The 20,715-nt window shown below is 46.0% G+C and overlaps 1 protein-coding gene across 3 annotated transcripts in view; it reads left to right on the top strand.

The window, feature by feature from the left end:
* Positions 1-4,292, top strand: part of STX17 (syntaxin 17) — a 49,595-nt gene extending 45,303 nt beyond the window's left edge. For 2 of the 3 annotated variants that reach the window (XM_069960382.1, XM_069960381.1), the window contains exons 7-8: positions 1,048-1,134; positions 3,941-4,292. In XM_069960382.1, coding sequence (XP_069816483.1) covers positions 1,048-1,134; positions 3,941-4,177 — 324 coding nt within the window. In that variant the 3' untranslated portion in view covers positions 4,178-4,292. The remainder of the gene's footprint in view (positions 1-1,047; positions 1,135-3,940) is intronic. The other variant, XM_069960383.1, reaches the window with a different exon arrangement.
* Positions 4,293-20,715: the final 16,423 nt, after the last annotated feature.

The following is a 20,715-nucleotide window of genomic DNA, read 5'->3' as shown; positions in this document are numbered from 1 at the left end:
CAGATCAAAGAAGACATCGCCTGTGAGTCACTGAACTGTTTTTTTGTTGTTTTTTTGTTGTTTTTTTTTTGGGGGGGGCGCTTTTAGCAGGATTCGCCCTGTAGTCAAAATTACCTAGAAACGGCCCTGTGGTACCTTATAACTTTTTAATGATACTCTTGTTTTACAACTTAACAGTAAGAGAGCCGGTGTCACACCTTGCTTGGTTCTAATTCAAGCACATTATGTATCATTTTTAGAGTTATGAGAGTACTAAAATGCTCAGGTCCTTGTTACTCGAGTTAAGCATTTTTTTATGCTCCAGTGCTCGACTTGAGTATCAAGCCCCATTGAAATCAATGGGAGACTTGAGCATTTTACCAGGTGCCCCCCTACTTGGCAGAGTGGAGGGTGCGTGGTTAACATAGGCAATTTAACTGAAGTTGATATTTAATTTTTATTTTCTAATTTTTGTATATTTCGTTCCTTCAGGTGATGTTTAAATGAAATATACAAAAAAATAGAATAATAACATTTCATAGCTTTCTGGTGAACTTTGGTGGAATGCCTGTAATTGTCGGGTTTCTGCCCGCTCAACACCTAAGTATTGGTAATATTTAGTAAACAAAAATATATAGGATTCAATAGAGGTACTTGGCAAAATCAAAGATTAATAAATTACCAAAATTCTTTGACATCCATCAAGCCAACAAAACGAGCTTCCTAAACGGTCAGCACTTATATCACATTAATAATTGCCTCTTTTGTGTTTGTGTGACCCTTACCCACGTATCAAAGAACAATGATAGCTGTAATTCTAGTTTAGTAGAATTTATAAAGCAAGAGGTGGAAGCAGACAGATGACTAATAGTTAAATCTTTAATTTCTTTCTCCTTCTAGCACTGTTTATCAGGTGCTATTAGTGAACTGCCATTAACAGCTGTGCAGCTACACAGCGCTACAGATGAAAGCTGCTGCAGGGTCCCTGATTACAAAAATTAAATAGTGTGTATTGGCTTTCTGCTGCTTCACAGCAGGAAATCTCACTCATAATTCCTTTGCATCCAGACTCAGCAGGAGAAGATTGACAGCATTGAAGACCATGTCAACACTGCTGCTGTGAATGTTGAAGAGGGAACCAAGAACCTGGGGAAGGTAGGGATATGCTCCTGCTGTTGAATCAATGGTACTGTGCCTACCAGCAATCTTCTGTATTAACCCAATTGATCCGCCGTCCTTAATGCTGAGGGAAACAGCAATTAAGGAAATAAGAAAGAAATGACACATGGGTAAGAAGGAGGAAGCAGTGAAGAAGAAATCAATCTCTGCTGTGATATGCTATCACATTCATTCTTTAAGCACTAAGAAATAGACATCCTGCATTTTGCATGTAGTACATTTTAGATACTTAATTTTTTCTTATTAAGGTCAGCAGTTTATGGTTGAGAATATAATTTTTGCTAGTTACATTTCAATATATTTTGCTTTCTAATATTTATCTAGAGTTTGCTAACATTAAATGTAACATACTTATAGTTCTTTTGTGTTTTTACCATGTGGCAATGATGTCCAGCTTTTTGCTTTGACAAAACTACAACCCTCTCTATTTGGCTATGTAGGGCTCACTAAGGGCTGGGCTTTCTGGCCCTAAAATACAATCTTCCTAATTAAGATTTTAATCTTGAATTTTACAGTTTTGGGCTAAAAATACCAAGAATTTTTTTTCTATTGGGAACTATAACAGAATCAAAGCGGATTTCACACTGCGAGTTCACAGCAAAATCCGTGGCAATTCCTGTACTGTCAGTTTGAATAGGATTACATACTTATTCCACTGCAAGTATGTAAACGCCGTCCCACTTAACCCGTGGCGGCCCTGTAATTACATTACCGGTCAACTCTACGGCTTCTGACATCCTGCTGCACCCCACTCATGGGATGCCGGGAGCCCCAGAAGAAAAACGGAGTGTGGGCCGGTAATGTATTCACCGGGCCGCCATGGGTTAAGGGGGGGTGGATTAAAATTCTACTGTATGTAACCCCTTCAAACTAACAATACAGGAATCGCAGCGTAAAATCCGCTGCAATTCTGTTATGTATGATTTTGATGTATGTGCACAAGCTACTTTCCATGATCATAATACCCAATTGGGTCACTCCAATTGTCAATCATAATTAGGATGGGGTATTCTTTGATGTATAATCCCTCTGAACCTGAGCTCTGTTTATAGCTTGGGCAGTTCACATGTGACCAATCCAGGACTTAAGTTCAGAAGTGTGAATGTGTGTGTCTAAGGTAAGTATGAATATTGTTTTGGTGCTGCACAAACATTGACAGGAGAAGAGCTGTCTTTAAAGATTTGCCACCTTGATAGGGGCAACTGCCTTCCCTATAACTGGTACAAACTGGTTGATTAACAAACTACATGTGATTAGGCTGCCTGTAATATCACAACCCCTTTAAGTAATTTGACATTTTACTTACCAGGAGCGGGGTCACAGACTTGCTTCTGAGGCTTTGGCACAGGCATGTTTTACCAGTAAAACTAAGGGGAGTTACACCTTGCTTCATTCCTTCTGCCCCTGCAGGAACTACCCATTGACAGGGTACTATTACATGGAAAGATAATCAGCCGAATTGGCCCGATTTGGCCGATTACCGCTCTTTGTAATAAAAGCAACGATCAGCCGATGACTGTTTATCATTGATATAGGTTCAAACCTATAATTGTCGGGCGCCGACCGCGCATCGCTGTGTGTAACAACGGTGCGCGGCCGGTGGCTGCCGATTTACATTACCTATCCAGGCTGCAGGGCTCCTCTTGCGGTCTTCTCCCTGGGTCTCGCACGCTCCAGCTTCAGAGCGGCCTGTCTGAGCTGACAGGCCGCTCAGCCAATCACTGGCTGGGACTGCCGCAGCCAGTGATTGGCTGAGCGCCTTTCAGCTGAGACAGGCCGCTCTGAAGCTGGAGCGTGCGGGACCCAGGGAGAAGACCACAAGAGGAGCCCTGCAGCCTGGACAAGTAATGTATACAGTTAAGCAAGGGCTGCAAGGACATCGGTAACAATAATCGGGCTGTGTAATAGGCCCAGTAAATGAGCACCGATCCAGCAGATCGGCCCTCGTTTACAGTTATTATCGGGCCTTCATCGGCCCGTGTAATAACACCCTTAGTCACTGGCCAAGGTGGGTTACTGATTTGGCCAGTGACTAGCTGAGAAGGCAATTCCTGCAGTGACAATGTGGCATTCAGAAGCTGCAGGGGACTAGAGCTAGGTAAGTATGTTTTTGTTTTTCTACTTCCCATCTCGCCTTCCTAACCGCCTCCACCAGCCTCGCTTTAATCAGCTGTCAGCCGCGCATCTTCTATTACACAGAGAAATGTGCGGCCAGAGGCCAATGATTTTTTTATATGACGAAAGACTGAGATCAGCCGACAAGCGAGCATGATTGCTGTCTCTGTTACACAAGGGGATATCAGCCTGATTTGGCAGATAATCAATTCATGTAATAAGACCTTTAGTTAGGTTTCATCTAAATTGCATTAAAATGTGTTCAATAGCCTTGGAGTTATAGCTGATTTTTCTCAGCCTACAAGCAGCAGAACACCCTGTAATATAAAAGTAAATGAAAGTTTTGTACAGTACATGCATGTACTGTAATTATATGTGATCTTCTTCCCATACATTTATTTGTTTTTAGTAGTTTTAATTATTTTATTTATTATTAAAGATTTACATTGCTTCATTAGATGGTTCCTCATTGAGGATTATTTATTTTTTGTAGCATATAGCTTATGTAGATGTTGCATTTTGATTTGGTGACATATTGTGCCCAGTAGTAGGATATATGATATTGTTTTTATAAACCTGATGCTGTTTTATTTCTTGTTGCTGTTATATGTAACAATAGTTAAAAGTGAATTTTGAATTTGCACTTGTTTTTTTTATATCATTATAGGCATTAAACTACAAGCTGACACTGCTTCCTGCGGCAGGTGCACTCCTTGGTGGAATAGTTGGGGGACCTATTGGCCTGATGGCAGGCTTTAAAGTTGCTGGCATTGCAACTGCAATTGGCGGTGGACTTCTAGGCTTCACAGGAGGAAAAGTTTTACAAAGAAAAAAGGTAAATATTGGAAAAGACCAGATATCCAGTATAGAATACCATCCACAGGAAGAAAAGAAGCCCACATGAATCTTTTTTTCTTTTAAACCTTGTTAGAGGTTTGTCAAGAGCATTTGTTATTGTTGGGTAATGATATTTGAATTTTTATTTGAAAATAAAGCTTGAAGACAACTGTTTAACGCTATCCATAATAAGATGTTTGTTATGTTATGTTTAATTATGTGCATCCTGCTCACATTAAGCATCCCTGCATTCAAATATGTGATACCCCAATTCCAATGACGATAATTAAATTTGTTTGCAGGTAAAGAACAAATGTTTCTGTTTACCTGCGTCCTAGGTCACCTAGATTTGGATTAGGGAAGGGAGTCAGACTCTATTCACATCTTAAAGAGATGGCTATTTGGGATATAGAAAAATAATAGTTCAGAGGCACCACTGTCATAACCAGCATTTTTTAATAATCTGCTTATATATTTTGGTGTAGAAACTAAGCCCCTTCTCTGGCCTTTAGCATTAGGGTTTTCAGTGGCCATATTAACCCTTTAAGGACCAGGCCCAAAATGACCAAGTGGACCGCGCAAATTTTGATCTTAGTGTTTTCGTTTCTCCCTCCTCCCCTTCTAAGAGCTCCAGCACTCTCAGTTTTCTATCTACAAGCCATGTAAGTGCTTGTTTTTTACAGGAATAGTTGTACTTTGTAATGGCGTCATTCATTTTACCATAACACGTATGATGGAATTTCAAATATATTATTTATGAAGATATAAATTGGTGAAATCGTAAAAAAGAATGCAATATGGTAACGTTTGGGGGGTTCCTGTGTCTACGTAATGCACTATATGGTAAAAGCGACATGATATTATTACTCTATAGGTCAGTCCGAACACAACCATATGCAGGTTACACAGATTCTCTAATGTTGTATGCATTTTTTTATATGAAATTCTTTTTTTTTGGCAATTAAATATTAATAAAATGGGCCTATTGTGACACTTATAACAGTTTTATTTTTTCACCTACGGGGCTGTATGGGGTATCATTTTTTCCTCCATGATCTCTAGTTTTTATTAATGCCATATTTGTGAAGATCGGACGTTTTGATCACTTTTTATTGATTTTTTAAAATATATAATGTAACATAAAATCGGTAATCCGCGCACTTTTTTCCCTCTTTTCGTGTACGCCGTTCACCGATCACAATGACGCTTGTTATATTTTAATAGATCGGACAATTACGCACGCTACGGTATATTATATGTTTATCTATTTATTTATTTTTATATGTTTTATTTATATAATGGGATAGGGGGGGGTTATTTCAACTTTTATTGGTGGAGGGGTTTTGGGGTAGTGTGTTAGTGTTTTGAACTTTTTTTTTTTTCTACACATTTGAAGTCCCTTTGGGGGACTTTTACATTCACTAGTTTGATTTCTACACTGATGATTGCTATGTCATAGGCATAGCATTGATCAGTGTTATCGGCGCTCTGCTCATTGAGCCTGCCTGTGCAGGCTCAGTGTAGCAGATCGCTGATCGGACCGCACGGAGGCAGGTGAGGGACCTCCGGCGGTCTGTTTCAACGATCGGGACCCCCGCAGTCATACTGCGGGGGTCCCGATCGGTAAGTGACAGGGGACTCCCCCTGTCACTTACACTTAAACGCCGCGACCGTTTAAGGGGTTAATGGCACGCGGCAGCGCGATCGCTGCAGCGTGTCATTGCCGGTGAGGTCCCGGCTGTCCCGGTGAGGTTCCGGAGCGCGCTTCATAGCGGGAGAACCACCCAGGACGTACAGTTACGTCCAGGGTCGTCTGGTGACAGATTTCCATGACGTAACGCTACGTCCTGGGTCGTCTAGGGGTTAAATATTGCTGCAAGTTATTAACATTCCTGTTTGAAATGCCTAGACTAGTAAAAGTATTATTTCAGACCTGCAGGTTGTATACGAGTTCACACTGCATTTTTGCAGTCTATTTTACAATTCAGTGTGCAGGAACATTTACTGCTGTTTGAGCTTTGCACAGGTGTATTAACAATCCAGCCCAAGTGCCGGGCTGCCACAGGTGGGGAATAGGAAGCAATCTGCCTGGAGCATTCCTAATGCTGAGGAGGGTGGGGAGGAAGGACGGAGAGGGTGTGCCAGCCTAATGCATATACAAATGTAAGCCCCGGCCGTTAGACACAGCTCTGCCGGATTAAAAGTTGTTTTTATGACAATAACTGCATCCCCTGCCGAACGGACCCCAGGACAGATCTTTGATTAAAAGCAGCTATCCGAAGGTACTAGTGGTTTGGGGGGTCAGATTGTGGGTACAGAGTCTCTTTAAAGGTCGGTTAAGGCCCTATTAAACAAAATGATTATCGTTTCATGTAATAGGACAAGTTGAAAGGTTACGATCAGCTGACATGCACAATGAAAGCTGATTATGATCTATCAACTTGCTGCAAAAACTGGTATCTTTCATGATTTTTTTGTTTTTTTTTTAAGATCATGTGGTATGGTTATATTAATGACTTGTTTATGTGGGGGTGTGATATAACAGCCATACTCGCATTTGACAGTTAATCATAATCCATGTTGACTTGTAATTACAGGAGATGGGTGGAACTAGCCAACAGAAGGTAGCCACCCCCAAACCCCCCCCACATGCCCAGTCTGAAGGCTTGGGCCTTACACACAAGTTCCGTTTGTATAAGTTCCACCTCCCCGCACGGCACATGGAATGTGTGTATAAGGCCTAAATGTGAGTCCAAAAGGGGCAATTGTTAGCAGGGCCGGCTTCAGGTTTTTGTGGGCCCTTGGGTGAGAGAGCCTCAGCGGGCCCCTTTGTATAGCACACCTCGGGGCTCACCTACCAAATAAAGTTTGACAAAAACGTAATCCAGTAATTCACAGGTGACGTCTTCTTTGATCTGAGGCGATTGCTCTCCGTTTCCTCTCCATCTTGCCCAGACCTCCATGATGATATCTTCAAGCTACAATTCATCTCTTCGGGACCTGTCAGACAAACATGTTAGGCTCCGCACATTTCCAGCCACTTCCCACCCATAGACTCCCATACAGTAGTAACTCCACTGTTTGGTGTCATGTGCAGTAAAGTAAGGAGGTTTGTAGGTCCCGTGCTGTGCCCCCCATATAGTAAAGATGCCCTCAGTCCCCATAGTAATGTCCCCTGCCATGCCCCCATAGTAATATCCCCTGCTCCCCATAGTAATGTCCCCTGCTCTGCCCCCATAGTAATGTCCCCTGCTCTGCCCCCATAGTAATATCCCCTGCTCCCCATAGTAATGTCCCCTGCTCCCCATAGTAATATTCCCTGCTTCCCATAGTAATATCCCCTGCTCCCCATAGTAATATCCCCTGTTCCCCATAGTAATATCCCCTGCTCCCCATAGTAATGTCCCCTGCTCTGCCCCCATAGTAATGTCCCCTGCTCTGCCCCCATAGTAATATCCCCTGCTCCCCATAGTAATATCCCCTGCCCCCATAGTAATGTCCCCTGCTCCCCATAGTAATATCCCCTGCTCCCCATAGTAATATCCCCTGCTCCCCATAGTAATGTCCCCTGCTCTGCCCCCATAGTAATGTCCCCTGCTCTGCCCCCATAGTAATATCCCCTGCTCCCCAGTAATATTCCCTGCTTTCCATAGTAATATCCCCTGCTCCCCATAGTAATATCCCCTGTTCCCCATAGTAATGTCCCCTGCCCCCATAGTAATGTCCCCTGCCCACATAGTAATGTCCCCTGCTCCCCATAGTAATGCCCCCTGTTCTCCCTCAACATAAGAAAATAAAAAAATAAAACCATACTCACTAATCTGGGCGGGGGACGGGTCCTCATTACATGAGGTATACCGGGGGGAACTACAACTCTCAGCATGGACAGCCTGTTTTTATGGGAGATCAGAGGCCATTACAGGAGGAGGTATAAGAGGAGGACTACAACTCCCAGCATGGACAGCCTGTTTTTATGGGAGATCAGAGGCCATTACAGGAGGAGGTATAAGAGGAGGACTACAACTGCCAGCATGGACAGCCTGTTTTTATGGGAGATCAGAGGCCATTACATGAGGAGGTATAAGCGGAGGACTACAACTCACAGCATACAGAAAGAAGGTATAAGTGGGCCCCGACCCCTCATGTCACATGACAATGATCACAGGTCCTTCATCCATATGCAGCCTCTCCCTTTCTCAGCCCCGCCCCCTTATGACGTCACCACAGGTCCTTCCCCATTGCTTTGCAGCAAACACAGCAGGTCCTTCTAGCAACCCACACACACACACCCGGACTCCCAGGTGGCCGGAGGTCGGTGATGAGGCGGGCGTCTGGCTCACTGCTCGGGCAAGTGTCGGGGGCCCCCTGAGCGGCCGTGGGCCCCGGCACTTGCCCGAGTATGCCGGGTGCTGACGCCGGCCCTGATTGTTAGTGTAGGAACCATCTCCCTGAGGTTCACCTTAATGTGGTCAGATGGTACACAATGATCAAATAATTTGCTTAGAATCTAATTTTTTAAAATCTGTAGAATAGGTTTTTATTGTGCGTACGCTGCAGGGAGTATGTCCTGCCACTTGCACTTTCCTGTTTTTGTCTGTATTTTAGCCACTGCAGCGTGCAACCTGCACAGTGTGAACAGAGGCATTGGCGATTTGTGGTATTCCTTTTCCCTCATGACTGTAAATACAACAAATAAAAAAGTACATCAGTGAACTCTACTAGTTGGCGACATGATCTTCACGTTTTAACTGCAGAATGAAAATGGACTTTAGGCCAAAGGATAACTATATTGCCACAAAGTTATTCCAACATAAGAATTCAAAGTAGAGTATTAAATGGGAGAAAAATTTTGTCCATAATTGTGACAGAGAAAAGCTGCCAAAAAGGATTCCCAAACAGTGTAATTATAAGTTTGTTGTTCAGCGACTTTTACTACCACTTAGGGGGACATCCAGGAAGACTGGCATATGTGTACGCTGGTCTTGAATGGAGTTGATCGAACCTTGGGAAATCCTAGGTTCGATTGAACTTGAACATTCACGAACCTGCCGCATTTGATTGCTGAAGCCTTACCGGTCCATGGGGGAAGGAGGAGATTGCCCAGGTACCGCCTAGAATTTCAGGCGGTAACCCCGGCACGCTCCTCCTTCCCCACGGACCGGGAAGGCATCAGCAATCTAATGCGGCAGGTTCGTGAATGTTCGAGTTCAATCGAACCTAGGATTTCCCGAGGTTTGATCAACCTTAGCCTTGAAGACCCGTCCCCTTTTTCACTCCTCTTCATATACCTGGCCAGCCCTGTTCAGGCTTTGTGTAACAAGTCTACCCCTGCTTCCAGCAGGTATAGATTTGTTTCATGATTTAAATCTGCGAGCAGGCGTAAATAATGACCGCCACCTTTTAATGTTTAGATGTGGACAAAAGGTGTGTGTCTGTTACTCTTGTCAACTGCTAGTACTTTTGTATCCTATATTTTTATTCAAAAACAATTTTTTTTTTTTTTTAAGGATAACAAAGCATAAACAGAGGGGTACAGAAGGCAAAACAAAGGAGGAGAAACATGCTCAGTTGAACAATGTAAAAGATTAGAAATCAAGTAGCACAAAGATATACAGTGGTACCTTGGTTTAAGAGTAACTTGGATTCAGAGCGCTTTGCAAGAAGAGCTCATAGTTTTTCAAAATTGTAACTGTTTAAGAGCTAACTGTACTTGGTGGGAGGGGCATTGTCTGCACGGTGTGGTCTACAGCTCTGACCCTCTGACCCAGAAAGTCTCCCTCACCTCCCAAATCATAGCAGATCCACTTCAGGCTGGGGCTTGCATCAGGGGACAGGACTGTGGAGGTAATCTCTTTAGAGCAGTAACCCCTCTCTCACTGGCCAGAGAGTGCTGCATTTATGTTCCCACATCTGCCCTGCTCATTCCTTCCTGCTCCCTGCAGTCTCTAAGACCTTGTGTTTACTGACCTCTACATTCCTGCTTTACACTCAGCCATTCACATTGTTGTATAAAAAAAAAAGTTTCTGTCACTGTCTTCCTGCACAGCTCTATGATTCTCACTTCCTGATTGGTCCATGCTGAACACACCCCTTTCTCATTGCTGTCATGTGACCACACAGACCTCTGACAGCAGCCCTGCTTCTCTATTCTAGCCTGTTGTACTATGCAACTGCATTATGGGGATCTGCAGTTCTATCCTGTATCTACAAACTGTGGCTGTTTTTTCAGGTTTATGCACTTACTATACATTATACACCACATAATTGCTATACTGTACTGTAACTTATAATATGACACATTCATCAGTTTGTAAATGTTTGTTTTACATGTTGTTCAGAATTTTTTTAAAAAAAATCTTTTTTGGGGTGTGGAACCAATTGTCTGCATTTCAATTATTTCTTATGGGAAAATCTGCTTTTAAATAAGAGTGGATTTGGATTAAAACCATGGTCCCGGAACTAATTATGCTCATAATCCAAGGCACCACTAAATATGGAAGATATGGGGAAAGACCCTTAAGTTCAGTTAAACATCAATTTTTGAAATTCCTGTCCACAGTCAGAAGTTATAGCAGTTCGTATTATACATTTATATAGGTTTTATCCATCTTACGTTACTTTTCACCCTCTCCCTCCTTTGCCACCACAAGTTGTGTAGTTTGATAAAAATCCGCCACGTCCCGCATACTTTCTGTAGGCACGATTTTGAGTCGTGACATTACTCAGACTCCTAACAATCTGAGGCTTTCTGTGGGACCACTACATCCCCCTTACTGCTGTGGGCGTTCTTATGCGAGAGGCTACACCATCCTTGCTGTTGTGTATGTGCTTCAGCTACATGGCAACTTCCCCCAATCTCGTCACTGCATGCCTACAGCTCAGACCAGAAGTCTAGGGAGACCAGCAGATTATGAGAATGGGCGATTCTGGGCTCAAAGGTTTCCTACAGACAAGGTATACAAGATTCCTTGTTTGTTTGGCATTTGACATTTCTTTTTTTCTTTTGAACCTGGGCCCTCAGATTAACCCTCCCAGCATTACAAAGAAGCTACAATGTTGCAGATAAAGCCAGTAAGTAACTTGTTTACATCAGTTGTCTCAGTAAGGAGGAGGGGGAGACAGAGAAAAAGACACACAGATTTGTGTCTTTTTAGCAGAAAGCAGCTCAGAACTGGGAGAAGGAAACTGAATAGAGAAGTACAAGTATGGAATGAATTGTTAGTTTCACCTTGGACAGCAACATATCAAAAGTTTGAACCAAAGGATGAGCTACTGGCAGGTCTTTAGACAAGTGACCACAGCTCCAACACATTTGAGTTTCTTTCAGACGTATACTGCCTACAGAGGACTGATCTGCAATCAGAAACACTGACAGCTGAGCCAGCAGGAGGCTTAGCAGCATTGATTATTCATTAAGAGGAGGGAGAAGAAAGGAGTAGTTAGGTGTGCCAGAGTGTGACACAAACAACTCCTCTTTGACACTTCATTATAGTAGGCTTGTGCATAATCTACGGCACACAAATTACCAAAAGGTACCATGCTTACTAGGGGACTGCCAGCTATAGCACCCTGTCAGCACCTTAGGTAGGGCCCGGGTGCTGACAGATTCCCTTTTAACCCCTTAGGGACCAAGCCTATTTGGGCCTTAATGACCAGGCTCATTTTTCAAAATCTGACCTGTCTCATTTTATGCGCTTATAGCTCAGTTATGCTTTAACATATGCTAGCAATTCTGAGATAGTTTTTTTTGTAACATATGGTATTTTATATTAGTTGCAAAATATAGTCACTATCTTGTGTTTTTTTGTGAAAAACATAAAAATATCATGAAAAATTTGCCCTTTACCAACTTTGAAATTCTCTGCTTCTAAAAAAAGAAAGTCGTATCACATAAATTAGTTACTAGGTCACATTTTCTGGCTTCTTTTCGTAAACATATTTTACTTTTCTTGGATGTTACGGGGCTTAGAAATGTATCAGCTAATGACCAATTTTTCATGAAATTTCCAAAACTAATTTTTTTAGGGACCAGTTCTTTTTTTAAGTGTGTTTAGGAGGCTTGAATACTTGAAACCCCCATAAATGACCCCATTTTGGAAACTACACACCCTAAGGAATGAATCTAGGGGTATAATGAGCATTTTAACCCTACAGGGGCTGGAGGAAAGTATTTACAATAAGGCCGGGAAAAAATGGAAAATAGAAATTTTCAAATAATATGTTCGTTCAGATTAAAGTATCTAATTTTCACAAGCAACAGAAGAGAAAAAGCACCCCAAAAATTGTAACGCAGGTTCTCCTGAGTACAATGGAACCCCATATGGGGGCATAAGCCACTGTATGGGCACACAGCGGGGTTCAGAATGGAAGGAGCGCCAATCAGCATTTTCAGTGCAGATTTTGCTGTACAAGTTTTCAGGCGCCAGGTGCATTTGCAGTGCCCCTGTAGTACCAGCGAAGTGAAACCCCCCCAAAAGTCACCCCATTTTGGAAAATTAACCCCTCAAAGAATACGTCTTGGTGTGCGGTGAGCATTTTGACCCCACAGGTATTAGAAGAAAGTATTCAAAATTAGTAAAAATGAAAAACTTGAATTTTTCCAATAATATGTTTGTTTAGTTTGAAATTTCTCAAGGAACAGGAGAGAAAAGGCACCCCAAAATCTGTAACGCAGGTTCTTCTGAGTAGAAAGGTACCCCATATGTGGGCATAAACCACTGTATGGGCACACAGTGGGGCTCAGAAGGAAGGGAGCGCCAATTAGCATTTGCAGTGCAGGTTTTTCTGAAGAAGTTTCTGAGCGCCAGGTGCGTTTGCAGAGCCCCTGTAGTGTCCGCAGAAGAGAACCCCCCCCCCCCCCCAAAAGTCACCCCAGTGCACCCCTCAAAGAAGTCATCTTGGGGTGCAATGAGCATTTTGACCCCACAGGTATTAGAGGGAAGGATTCAAAATTAGAAAGTAAAAGTGAAAAAAATGAATTTTTTCAATAATATGTTTGTTTAGTTTGAAATTTCTCAATTACACGAGAAACAGGAGAGAAAATGCACCGCAAAATTTGTAAAGCAGGTTCCTCATATGTGGGCATAAACCACTGTATGGGCACACAGCAGGGCTCAGAAGGAAAGCAGTGTCATTTTGCTGGTGCAAAACCGCAGCTAGTATCGGTTATTAGAATAGCGCAGTTGCTAAAAAATGATTTTTTTAAAATGAGATTACAGGTAATCTGGGGTGGTGATGGGCCAGGAGTGTTTACTGGCTATCTGGGGTGGTTACGGGAAATCTGGGGGTGTTTACTGGCTATCTGGGGTGGTTACGGGTAATCTGAGCAGTTACAGGTAAACTGGAGTGGTTATGAATAATCTGGGGTAGTTACAGGTAATCTGGGATGGTTACAGGTAATGCGGAGTGGTTACAGGTAATGCGGGGTGGTTACAGGTAATGCGGAGTGGTTACAGGTAATGTGGGGTGGTTATAGGTATTCCGGGGCACTTGACTTTTTATCCCGTCACCAATGATTTTTGTTGACAGGGGACAAAAAGTGCCGGCAGCATTTGGAACAAGTGATCAGTGGTATATACCGCTGATCACTTGTACCAGGACCACATAGGCTAGTCCCTGATCATTGCCCCATGCTCTCCGCCACCTCTGGTGGTGGAGAGAATGAGAGTTTGATCTTTTTTTAAGGGTACAAACACACTTACCGTATCCACAGCGAGTTTCTTGCGTATTCGCAGCGAGACTCGTTGAGGATCCCGGCCATGTGTACTCAATGGCAGACAAACTCGCAGCAGGGATGTACTTCCCTGCTAAGCAGGGCCGGCGTTAGGGGGGGGCAAAGTAGGCACTTGCCCAGGGCCCCCATCCCCCAGGGGCCCCCTAGCTCCTTCGTTCATTAGTGGAGCAGGAAGCAGAGCAGCACAAGCAGCTCCCCTGCTCCACTAATGAACGAAGGAGCTGAGCTGTGAGGACGGAGCGCCCCTCCTGCAGAGCTGCCTGTGCCCTACAGAAGAGGAGGAACGGCAAGCCCAGGTAAAGAAATAGAGGGGGGGGGGGGGTGTTGGGGAGGCGCGGGGGGGGGGGGGGGTTAGAGGGTCACGGAGACTGGGGGCGGGACTTGCGGCCAGGGGGCGGTGCTTACGGCCGCGGGTGGGCGGAGCCTCGGGTGTCTTTATAAAACAGTAACCCCCTCCCCATATACTAGCCTAGCGAACAGTATACAGGAAGGGGGCAGGGGATCTTGTATGATGCAGTCCCCCCTTCCACCATATACTGTTCAGGGCCCTCCTCCCTCTGTATCTATGGGCACCAGGCCCTGAGCAGTACATGATGGAGGTGGGTGCTGAATCACACAGTATCCTGTATGATAAAGTACCCCCATATCTCTCCTCTGCTCTACTACTACCCCCAATACTACTCCTAATACTGCTCTACTATTACCCCCAATACTACTCCTAATACTGCTCTACTATTACCCCCAATACTACTTCTAATACTGCCCTACTATTACCCCCAATAGTGCCCTACTACTACCCCAATACTACTCCTAATACTGCCCTACTACTACCCCCAATACTACTCCTAATACTGCCCTACTACTACCCCCAATAGTGCCCTACTACTACCACCATCAATACTACTCCTAATACTGCTCTACTACTACCCCCAATAGTGCCCTACTATTACCCCCAATACTACTCCTAATACTGCCCTACTACTACCCCCAATAGTGCCCTACTATTACCCCCAATACTACTCCTAATACTGCCCTACTACTACCCCCAATAGTGCCCTACTATTACCCCCAATACTACTCCTAATACTGCTCTACTACTCCGAATACTACTCCTAATACTGCTCTACTATTACCCCCAATAGTGCCCTACTACTACCCCCAATACTACTCCTAATACTGCCCTACTACTACCCCCAATAGTGCCCTACTACTACCATCATCAATACTACTCCTAATACTGCTCTACTACCCCCAATAGTGCCCTACTACTACCACCATCAATACTACTCCTAATACTGCTCTACTACTACCCCCAATAGTGCCCTACTACTACCACCATCAATACTACTCCTAATACTGCTCTACTACTACCCCCAATAGTGCCCTACTACTACCACCATCAATACTACTCCTAATACTGCTCTACTACTACCCCAATAGTGCCTTACTACTACCCCAATACTACTCCTAATACTGCCCTACTACTACCCCCAGTAGTGCCCTACTACTACCCCCAATACTACTCCTAATATTGCTCTACTACTACCCCCAATAGTGCCCTACTATTACCCCAATACTACTCCTAATACTGCCCTACTACTACCCCCAATAGTGCCCTACTATTACCCCAATACTACTCCTAATACTGCTCTACTACTACCCTCAATACTACTCCTAATACTGCCCTACTACTACCCCCAATAGTGCCCTACTACTACCACCATCAATACTACTCCTAATACTGCTCTACTACTACCCCCAATAGTGCCCTACTATTACCCCCAATACTACTCCAAATACTGCTGTACTACCCCCAATACTGCCCTACTACTACCACAAATACTGCCCTACTACTACCCCAATACTACTCCTAATACTGTTCTACTACTACTCCCAATACTGCCCTACTACTACTCCTAATACTGCTCTACTACTACCCCCAATACTGCTCTACTACTACCCCCATACTGTACTACTACTACCCCCAATACTACTCCTAATACTGCTCTACTACTACCCCCAATACTGCTCTACTACTACCCCCAATACTGCTATACTACTACCCCCATACTGCCCTACTACTACTCCTAATACTGCTCTACTACTACCCCAATACTGCTCTACTACTACCCCAATACTGCTCTACTACTACCCCCAATACTGCTCTACTACTACTACTCCCAATACTACTCTACTACTACCCCTAATACTGCTCTACTACTACCCCCAATACTGCTCTACTACTACCCCCAATACTGCTCTACTACCATTGCTATTATTACCTCCACTCCTGATACTACTACTACTCCCAAAACTGCTACTCCCCTTATCTACTACTACACCCCTCATCTTATATGCTTCTACTATTGCTACACCCCTTATCCACTATGCCTATACTACTACACCCATCAAAAAATAAATAAAAAAAATCGAGAAAAGAAAAAACAAGATTTTATTTTTTGCCCACATCACCCCAGCCCTAGGAGATGCTATGTGCTGGGGGCGGGGGGGGGGGGCATTTAACTATCAGTGGAGATGCTATCTGCTGAGGGGGCAACTATCAGTGGAGATGCTATGTGCTGGGGGGGGGGGGGGAACAGGGGAGATGCTATGTGCTGGGGGGGGGAGTAACTATCAGGGGAGCTGCTATCTGCTGAGGGGGCAACTATCAGGGGGCTAGCTAACAGGTGTAAAACCTACAGTGAGATGCCTCCTATATTGGTGGATACTACATACTGGGTGGTGGAGGTAACTACCAGAAGAATTACCTACAGAGGGATACCGACTATATGTACTATGGAGGCACAGAGGGACCTACCTACTATATTGGGCACAGAGGGGTCTTATTTAAGGTCACAGAAGATCCACCCCACCTCGAGCAGCGCGCCAACCGCTGACAAAAAAGTATCGGGACCTTAAATTGCTGCTACAATGTTTTAGCATTTGGGGCCCCACTTTCAACTTTGCCCAGGGCCACATTTTGTCTAAAACCGGCCCTGCTGCTAAGAGTTTGTCCGCAGCTCGCCCCGTTAAAGCCCCGGCTACGGGGCTCTCGACGTCTTCGCGGCCCGTTCAGCCAATCTGTGCTGCGGTGGGGCAGCGCACTGATTGGCCGAGCGGGACGTGCCGGGAATCAGCGAAGAAAGCCGGAGTTGGGACCAGGTAATGTATACTCTCCGGCAGCCCGGGGGTTAACGGGTCAGCCTTTGGACAAACTCGCAGCAGGGATGTACATCCCTGCTGCGAGTTTGTCTGCCATGGAGTACACAGGGCCGGAATACGCAGCGAGAAAATCGCTGCGGATACAGAAATGTGTTTGTACCCTAAGGAATTAATTACTGTGAACACTAAGGTTATTCCGGGGAGGACATGTATTCATCTCCTCTCACTGTGGATTCACGGTGAGAGGAGATGAAAGCAGGCAGTGCCAGTTACCGGTGGCCGCCGTTATACCGGTAATAACGGCGATCGTCGGTGCGGGGACCGGCCGGGACTAAGCCCACACTCTGCCCCAACTTCTCAGCGACCTCCGGTAGCTGAGAGGAGGGGGCTGCGGGCATTACTGGCGCAGCTTCACTATTCTGTGCCATCGCTATAAAGAGCTGATGGCAGCAGAATAGAGCCCATTAGTGATCGCCGTAAAAATCCGTATCGGCGGTCACTAATAACATAAAACATGTATTCTCTGGGTCACTACGGTTATGGCGATACCACATTTGTGTAGGTTTTTTTAACTATTACCGCTTTGGCGCAATAGAAGCTATCTTCCTAGCCAAAACCCACAAAAACTGTTGCCACATTGCAAGATCCATAGTGTTCTTATCTTTTGCGTGACTGAGCTGGTTTTGGGCTTATTTTTTGCGGGAAGATCTGTAGTTTCTATTGATACCAAGTTTTATATGTATATGACTTTTTGATCTCTTTTATGACATATTTAGTTACCATGGAGACGTCGGGGGACTGGACGGCGCCGCGGGACCTCAGATCCCCCGCACTGCTGCCGCCGGGCCTTTTAACGGCGGACGTTTCGGAATAAAGCCCATTAGTGGCCGCTGTTAAAATACGTGCGGCGGTCACTAAGGGGTTAAATACTTAAAGTGTCACTGTCGTGAAAATTTTTTTTTTTTGCAGAAATCATTGGTACAGGCGATTTTAAGAAACTTTGTAATTGGGTTTATTAGCCGAAAAATTAATTTTTATCATGAAAAAGCAGTTTGAAGCTCTCCCCCCTGTCTTCATTGTTCTCCTATGGAGAAAAATAAGAAACCAAAACAGAACAACAAAGAGTTAATTAAAAGCTACAACACAGGCTCTCTCCTCTGACAGTCACCACTGACCTCTCTGACCTCTGAATAGCTCCTCCCGCTGAGGAATCCTTTGTTCTCGGTTTTCTGCTGTTGACATTTCTGCTCCATCTTTTTTCCCCCCTCCCCTCTTCATAGAACAAACAGGATGCGTCTGATTTAGGTCTCCTGATTCTGAGCAGTGGATGACAGAAAGGAGAGGAGGGGGGGACCTGGGAAAAGGCTTTTTAAATGCAGATAATGGCATATTTGCCTGATAAACCCAATTACAGGGGGGGCGTGTCCTGCTGCTGGGGAAGATGGCCGCCTGAGACAGGAGCTCCGCTCACTGACCGCTTGCTTCATCAGCCCCTCACTACCTACCCGAACGGCTGCTCGCTACCTAGCTTCTCTACCCCTAGAGGACACCGAAGAAGCTCCGGTCTGCTTTCCGGAACCCCCCGCCGCACTGGAACTGACTGTTGCAGAGTGCGGCCTTCACTCGCGGCGCGGCCGGCACCATCTTGAGCCACCTGACAGGGACGGCGGACGCATCGGTCCCGCACCCGGCTACTTGCGGAGCCCTCCTCTGAATACCGGAGGGATCCTGGGCATAACTCACCGACTCCTCGGTGCCCGGAAACCGCCTGGAGAAGGGGACTAGCGGAGTGAGGCTCCCGTCTGCCGTGCACTCGGCGCCATTTTGTGCCCCTCATAGGGAAGTGCTGCACACCGGTCCGAGCACCCTGCTCGCCTCCAGGTACTTTCTCCCACCACACCTTAGAGACACTTGCGTTTACGGCTGGAAGACCCATCAGCTGCAGCCCTTTGTTGTGGGGCCCTTCCATACACCCTACGCAGCGACTCCTCTTGCTGAGAGCCCTGGGGCGCTGGGACCTAGTGCTACCACCACACTTCTCCCCTGCTCCCATAATATTGCTGGATACAGTGTTCACCTAGCGGGTCCTGTGCGTCTCTCATTTCTGGCAGAGAGGACTCAATGGTTCCACTCCCTCACTGATCCCTGCATGGACATTACAAGAGGGGACTGACCTTCATACTAAACAGTTGAAATATAAGTGGAGGGCTGGAGCCCAAAGATCATCAGACTACAACTCCCCTCAGAGCTGGGGAACCGGCTGCACCTGCTCTTACCCCTCCTCCACCTCAAACACTCATACAGAAGACTCTGCATCAATTTTTCTCCCCTTTACAGGCAGCCTCTCCTCTGCCACATTTGTGCACTGTGCCTAACCCTGCTCTTAGTAGTGATCTCCCGCTGTCTCAACCTGCCAGTGCCGCTGATAACCCTCCTATACCCGCCAGTAAACACCTGGACATTCCACCAACTGAGATGCCTTATAAAAGTACCCGCTCTGCAAACAACACTAAAAAGGGCCAACCTGGACCCTCGCGAGAGCGGCAGACTGGCATGCCTCGCAGGGAGAAGACTTTGATGCTACCCCGTCTCTTCTGGCGCAACGCAAAGACTGGCACTCCTCAATGGAGTCTCTGGCAGAGGAGCCCACTGAGCGTTCTCCCACTACTATAGGCCCTCCAGAATGGCGCAAACTACTGCAGCTATTGCCCTCTAAGGCAGACTTCCAAACCCTAGTTTCCGAAGTGAAAGAAACTTGCCGTGCAGAAATTGCACACCTACGCAAAGATCTCAAACATGTGTCGGAACGGATGGATTCCCTGGAACATGCTCATGCGGACACTAGGAATTTTGTATCTACCTTTCAAAAACATGCTGTTCTGACCACCAGACATCTTCAGGAGACTACTAGACATTTGGAGGACCTTGACAACAGGGGCAGAAGGCACAACATTAGAATAAGGGGTCTCGGGGGGGCGTGGCCTGAAGCTCATGGAGTGAAGACGCGTCTCCTCTGAGCTCCCGGGCCGCCTGTCTTCACACGCCTGCAGCACCCTGGTCCCCGCTCTCTTATGGGAACCAGGCGACACCAGAAGCCCCCCAAGACCCTCCCTACCTCCCGGGCAAGCCGTTCGGCGCAACCGACGCTCCTCCGGTTCCTGGCCCCGGAGTCTTCACCCGCCGCGCCGCGTTCCAACATGGCGCCTGATCCGCCGGTGACGTCGGCGAGGCCTGAGGCGGACGCTTCTGCCGGCCAGCAGCCGCAACAAGACCCCGCAAACCCCCGGGACCGCACAGCTCCCGCTACCTCCACCGGTCACGGGCGGCAGGGTGACAGCCTGCAAGACATCAGGGGTGAGTCCGCCATTTTCTTCTCCCCCGGCCCCACGTGTTCTGACTATGAGGCGCAGTACCCGCCGCTGGAGCAACGGCCCTTCACCCGCAGGCAGGCATCCAAGGAGAGGGCTGCCATACACAGTGCCACAGCTCAGCACCAGCCGGGCCCTCCACCTGTCGCCCCTGCATCCTCGCCTCACCTGTCCCCTGCTGACTTTACACTGACGCCCGCCATTTTGCAGACTCCAGGTGGCCCCTTGTCTTCCCCCTCCTCTCACTCCTCCATGGAAGATTTCCCTGCTCCCCCGCCTGATGCCTCTGCCCCTTGGGCACAATACCTGAAAAATCTGCCCACTAAGCAGGACTTCCAGGCT

The sequence above is a fragment of the Dendropsophus ebraccatus genome, chromosome 2 (assembly GCF_027789765.1).
Source record: "Dendropsophus ebraccatus isolate aDenEbr1 chromosome 2, aDenEbr1.pat, whole genome shotgun sequence".
Classification (NCBI taxonomy): Eukaryota; Metazoa; Chordata; class Amphibia; order Anura; family Hylidae; genus Dendropsophus; species Dendropsophus ebraccatus.
Note: the sequence above shows the minus strand (reverse complement) of the source record. Positions and strands in the feature narration are given on the sequence as shown.